The following is a 5,000-nucleotide window of genomic DNA, read 5'->3' as shown; positions in this document are numbered from 1 at the left end:
TGGCACCATTATCCTGAGGACTTTTCAGTCAACTGCTGTAATAAATGTCTTGAGGGTGATAAGAACAGTTCAATTCTCACCCTTCTTCTCTAATTATCTACACTTCTTATGATTTTACAACAGTGCAGAGGACTTGGCTTCACTACAAAGATCAAAGTGCAAAAACTCCTCAAAGGGACTATGGAGGAAATGTGGGGAAATCTGAATCTCTTCATTCTTGCTTCTTCCAAACAGCCATTTCAGAAGCAGCTCCAGAGAACTTTAAATTGCAAACTTAAAAAAATGTCAGAGACCTCAGTACTAATAAGACATGTAGTAGACACCATCTACAGCAGGGGGTGCAACCTTTTTAGTCTGCTTAAGTCCCTTAACTAAACTCAACTTTACTCATTGAAGTTAAACTGAGAATCTTGTGAAACCACGGCAACAGCATCAGTGAGAGCCCTGAAGACCGCTCAGCTGACCCATCAGGTGACCTGAGGCGTAAACGAAGGATGAATTCCATCACGGAGATGGTGAAAGACGCGGCGACCACCGATCAAAACAGAAAAATGTACAGCATGACCGTTATCATAACTCTCGTCCGCTATAGGATTAGTGCATTTCCCGGTGGATGGTGGTAATCCTCTTAGCAGGTTTATGTAAGGAGCTGGGAGTCTTCCCTTAACATAAACATGTTATGTGTGTGTGTGTGTGTGTGTGTGTGTGTGTGTGTGTGTGTGTGGGGAAACGTGACGGGTGAGACCTGGCCTTGTGTCTAAGCTGTCTTTGCCATCACTGGAGTAACACATGGTTGCAAAAGAAAGTGCAGCACCAGTAGAGAAGGAGAGAGAGGGAGGGGGGGGGTCTCTGAGGAATGTGGCTGAAATTAATTTCCATCCATGAGAGGTACCCTCCCAACACACACAAACACTCTCACTCTCTCGTAATATCTTTCTCTAAAACACATACACACACACACACACACATGGATGCAAGAACATACACATATACAAAAAAAAACACATGCATATGCTTATACAAAACCAGGTGCATACAGGGACTCTCTATCTCTCACACACACACACACACACACACACACACACACACACACACACACACACACACAGCAACCTCATAGATGATTTCAGGGGATGAACTGAACAATGCATGGTGTCCAACAAACCACAGTGGTGCCCCAGCGTCGCCATGGAGATACAGGCTTTACCGTACGCTCAGAAAGGTCATGCTATTATAAAGCAAAGCGGATATTGTCTTTAGAGACTCTGCGTACGTGAGTGAGTGTGAGTTTGCATGTGTGTGTGTGTTTGTGCGTGCATGTGTGTGAGAGTGAATGTGCATGTTTTTGGGTGTGCTTGCGTGTGTGTGTGTGTGCACGTGTGTGTGTATTTTCTGACTCACCATAAATTGCAGTTCTCTTTGTAGGTAGCCCCGGAGTGGAATCTGTGTCCGTTTCGCTCGCAGACACCTGCAATCAGAGGGAGAGGACGTGATTATGAGTCAGGTCCGCTGCGTGCTTCCTGCCTCTTCCTGCAGACTCTATGATCCTTGTTTGGCATCTCCTGACATTGAGGAGGTGACTCAGGCCCAGGCTGTTCCTGTGCACCCTTCCCCTTCACCCTCTACGGAACTCACTCTGTCTGTTGGTCTGTACAGTATGTATTCAGCCATGGTTGAACACACACTAATGTTCAAATACATACAGTCTCCCTACACAAACACATGCACAGTGAACATACATACATAGGTATATGGATATCCAATGCATACAAACACTTCAGCGTTCATTTCCTCTCTCTTTACACTTTCTCTCTGCACACGCACACGCACACACACACGCACACGCACACGCACACGCACACGCACACGCACACGCACACGCACACGCACACGCACACGCACACGCACACACACATCCATGAACACTCATATGGGCACACTCTCACATACTGGACACAGGGAGTTAACCATAACACTCCACTCCATCCGGTGAGAAGCAGGAGGAGCAGTGAGTTGCAGTAATCTTGCCCTGGAATGTTTTCTTGGCCTTTCCTCTGCTTTCCCAGGGATCCAGTGCCCCTGTCATGTCTTAACGAGCTTAATTAGTGTGCCCGCCACATCGCTTGGGCACGAGAGGACAGACCCACTATGGAGCCCACTTCATTCCACACACTACTCTACTCTACTCTACTCTACTCACCTCTCTCTCTCTCTCTCTCTCTCTCTCTCGCTCTCTCTCTCTCTCTCTCTCTCTCTCTCGCTCTCTCTCCTCTTCCCCCTGTTCATTCTCTTACAATTAGTATTGGAGGGAAAGGACAACCGCTAAGGCCCTGCCAGTGCCAAACCCCAATCGCTCTCCCTCTTCTTCATCCCTTGCTTTCTCCCTACCTCCCTCCCTCCTTCTTCCTCCTCCCTTTCCTCCTCTCCCTCGGTCAGTCTGTGACATGGCAGCTTGAGGAGTGGCTGTGAACCGTCAGGCCAATTTATCATCTCGCGGCTCGACTGACTGCCAGCCCAGACCGTCTGCAAGTGTTGCCTCATCCACCAAGTCACCACCATCTGCCCTGTGAGGACCCACCCAACAACTCCCACCCCAGGGCCCCTGCCCACCTGCTGCTAACCCACTGCCAGGGTGGGGCAGCTGGCCAGATGCACACACACACACACACACACACACACACACACACACGCACACACACACACACACACACACACACACACACACACACACACACAGCAACCTCATCATGGGATAAACTTATTCACAACAATACACAATGGTCAACAAACCACAGTGATGACCCTGTGTGTGGGGGTGAGAGGATGAGGGTAACTGGGTAAAGACAGGGGGGGCCGTGGGGCAGTTTAGGAAGGGCAGGGGTGGAACTGATGGGGCTACTGACAGTTTGCTACTTCTAAGATTAGTGCCAGGAAGCCAAGTGTCCTCCCTGCCAGTTCCATTACTGTGCGGCCTCTGGGAGAGATACGCTGTCAGATAAGAGGGGTGAGAAGGAGAGAGAGAGCGAGGGAGGCGAGCATACAGTACCAGCGTTAGATAGATAGAGAGGGAGGGAGGAGATAGGAAAGGATAGGAAAGAGTGTGCTGAGAGGGAGATGGATAGGAGTGGCAGAGTAACAGAGTTAGGATAACACCTCCAGGGAGAGTTAGAGAGAGAAGAGGAGAGAGATAGAGCGGCTGCCAGAGAGAAACAGAGAGGGTAAAAGTGAGAGGAAGAGAGAGAGAGAGAGAGAGAGAGAGAGAGTGAAAGAGTTGCCCTCTGGCCAGGTGAGGTGTAATTTAAAGATGAGCCCCACACCTGTACCTGTGGGCCCCCTGACCACACACCCCCTTCCCGCCCCCTCCTCAGGCTGATGTGAAATGCCTGACCCCCCTTCACACACGCGCATACCTGTCTTAACCTCTCTCCCTGCTCGCTGTCTGTCTGTCCCTCCCTCTCTCTCTCTCTCTCTCTCTCTCTCTCTCTCTCTCTCCCTCACTCTCTCTTTCCCTCACTCTCTCTTTCAAATTCAAATTCAAATTCAAAAGAAGCTTTATTGGCATTACCATAGCGTAGCATATAGCATAAAGTATTGCCATAGAATAAAGTATTGCCAGAGCATTTCTTTCTCTCTCCCTCCCTCTCTCTCCCTCGCTCTCTCTCTTTCTCTCTCTCTCCCTCTGCAACCCCCCCCCCCCCCAAACATTACAGGCATTCCTTCTCCTGACCTCCATTCATCTTATCACCCCCTCCTCTTCTTTTTTTTCTCCCTCTTGGTCTTTTTTTCCCTTCCCAATAAGAAGGCCCACTGTTCCCTGGCTCTGTGTTCTCAGGTATACTTCTAGCGAGTCCAGGCGAGGCTTTGCACCCCGCAGTTGGCAGATCGCTGACAGTGGAGACACAATGGAGGCTCGCTGGGTGCCAAAGTGGAGGGCTAGTCTTCAGGTTAAAGATGGCCGTCAAAGAAACGGGGACATCTGTTTTTTTATGAAATGCTAAAGAAAGCAGCCATTTTGATGGAGCTACTGTAGCTTTGAGGGTGGTGTGTGTCTTACCCTCCGTCTCTCCCCTGACACACACACACACACACACATACACATACACCTACATACTTTCACGTGTGCACACAGTAACAAATGTGTGTGAGGTTGCCAGAGACTGAATTATACTCCCCTTTTGGTCGGGGCGTGACTTTTTACACCACATTGCTAACGTTGCAGCAATACCACTAAGAAAATCCCTGAAAGAATCCTTACAATCCCCTGCATAATCCTCCACCCCACGTACACACGCGTACACACACACGTACACACAAACATACACACACACGCGCACGTACAGACACACACACACACACACACACACGCACGTACACACAGACACACACAAACACACGTGCACACACACACACACACACACACATACACACATGCACACACACACACAGTCCTCTCTGGCCTCACTGCTTACCAATGTGGGGCGGGGAGATCCCCAGGCAGTGGCCCCAGAAGTCAGGGCAGCAGTCGGACACGGTGCGGTTGCAGAACAGGTCGCAGTAGCAGATGGTGTCCAGGTAGGGCACGGTGCACTGGTCGTCTCTGCCCGGGCAGCACCCGCCCCGCCTCTCGCAGTAGGAGCCGTAGGGGTCGCGGATGCCACCCCGGTGCAGGGGGTTGGTGAGGTCCCGTCTGGTGCGTGACGCCCCCCTGGCACCCCCATCCTTCGCCAGGAGGAGGACAAGGAGGGTAGTGCCCAGCAACACTAACAGCCTCATGACGACTCACCTGGGGAATGCAGGGGAAAAGGGGATATGAGATATGAGACGTGCGTGGTTCGAATATATATGGCCAGTTATCTGAAAGCTGATCAGTCCGTGGGCAAGCATGGGCAGGCTGGGTCCTGGTCAGAGGTCAGGTCAAAGTTCAGTCATCTTTATGATTTGCTCTTAGCTAAGTTTTTAAAGTGAACTGTGCTAAACTGCTAATACAGAGGGGTCATAGG

General features: G+C 50.4%; 1 protein-coding gene across 1 annotated transcript in view; it reads right to left on the bottom strand.

The window, feature by feature from the left end:
• The window catches only part of tinagl1 (tubulointerstitial nephritis antigen-like 1), a 29,982-nt gene that overhangs the window by 19,046 nt on the left and 5,936 nt on the right, over positions 1 to 5,000 (bottom strand). The window contains exons 2-3 of the mRNA XM_080837740.1: positions 4,470 to 4,783; positions 1,402 to 1,468 (exon numbers count right to left, since the gene is read on the bottom strand). Of these exons, the coding sequence (XP_080693866.1) occupies positions 1,402 to 1,468; positions 4,470 to 4,773 (371 nt within the window). The 5' untranslated portion in view covers positions 4,774 to 4,783. The remainder of the gene's footprint in view (positions 1 to 1,401; positions 1,469 to 4,469; positions 4,784 to 5,000) is intronic.

The sequence above is a fragment of the Sprattus sprattus genome, assembly GCF_963457725.1.
Source record: "Sprattus sprattus genome assembly, chromosome: 4".
In the NCBI taxonomy this organism is placed as follows: domain Eukaryota; kingdom Metazoa; phylum Chordata; class Actinopteri; order Clupeiformes; family Clupeidae; genus Sprattus; species Sprattus sprattus.
Note: the sequence above shows the minus strand (reverse complement) of the source record. Positions and strands in the feature narration are given on the sequence as shown.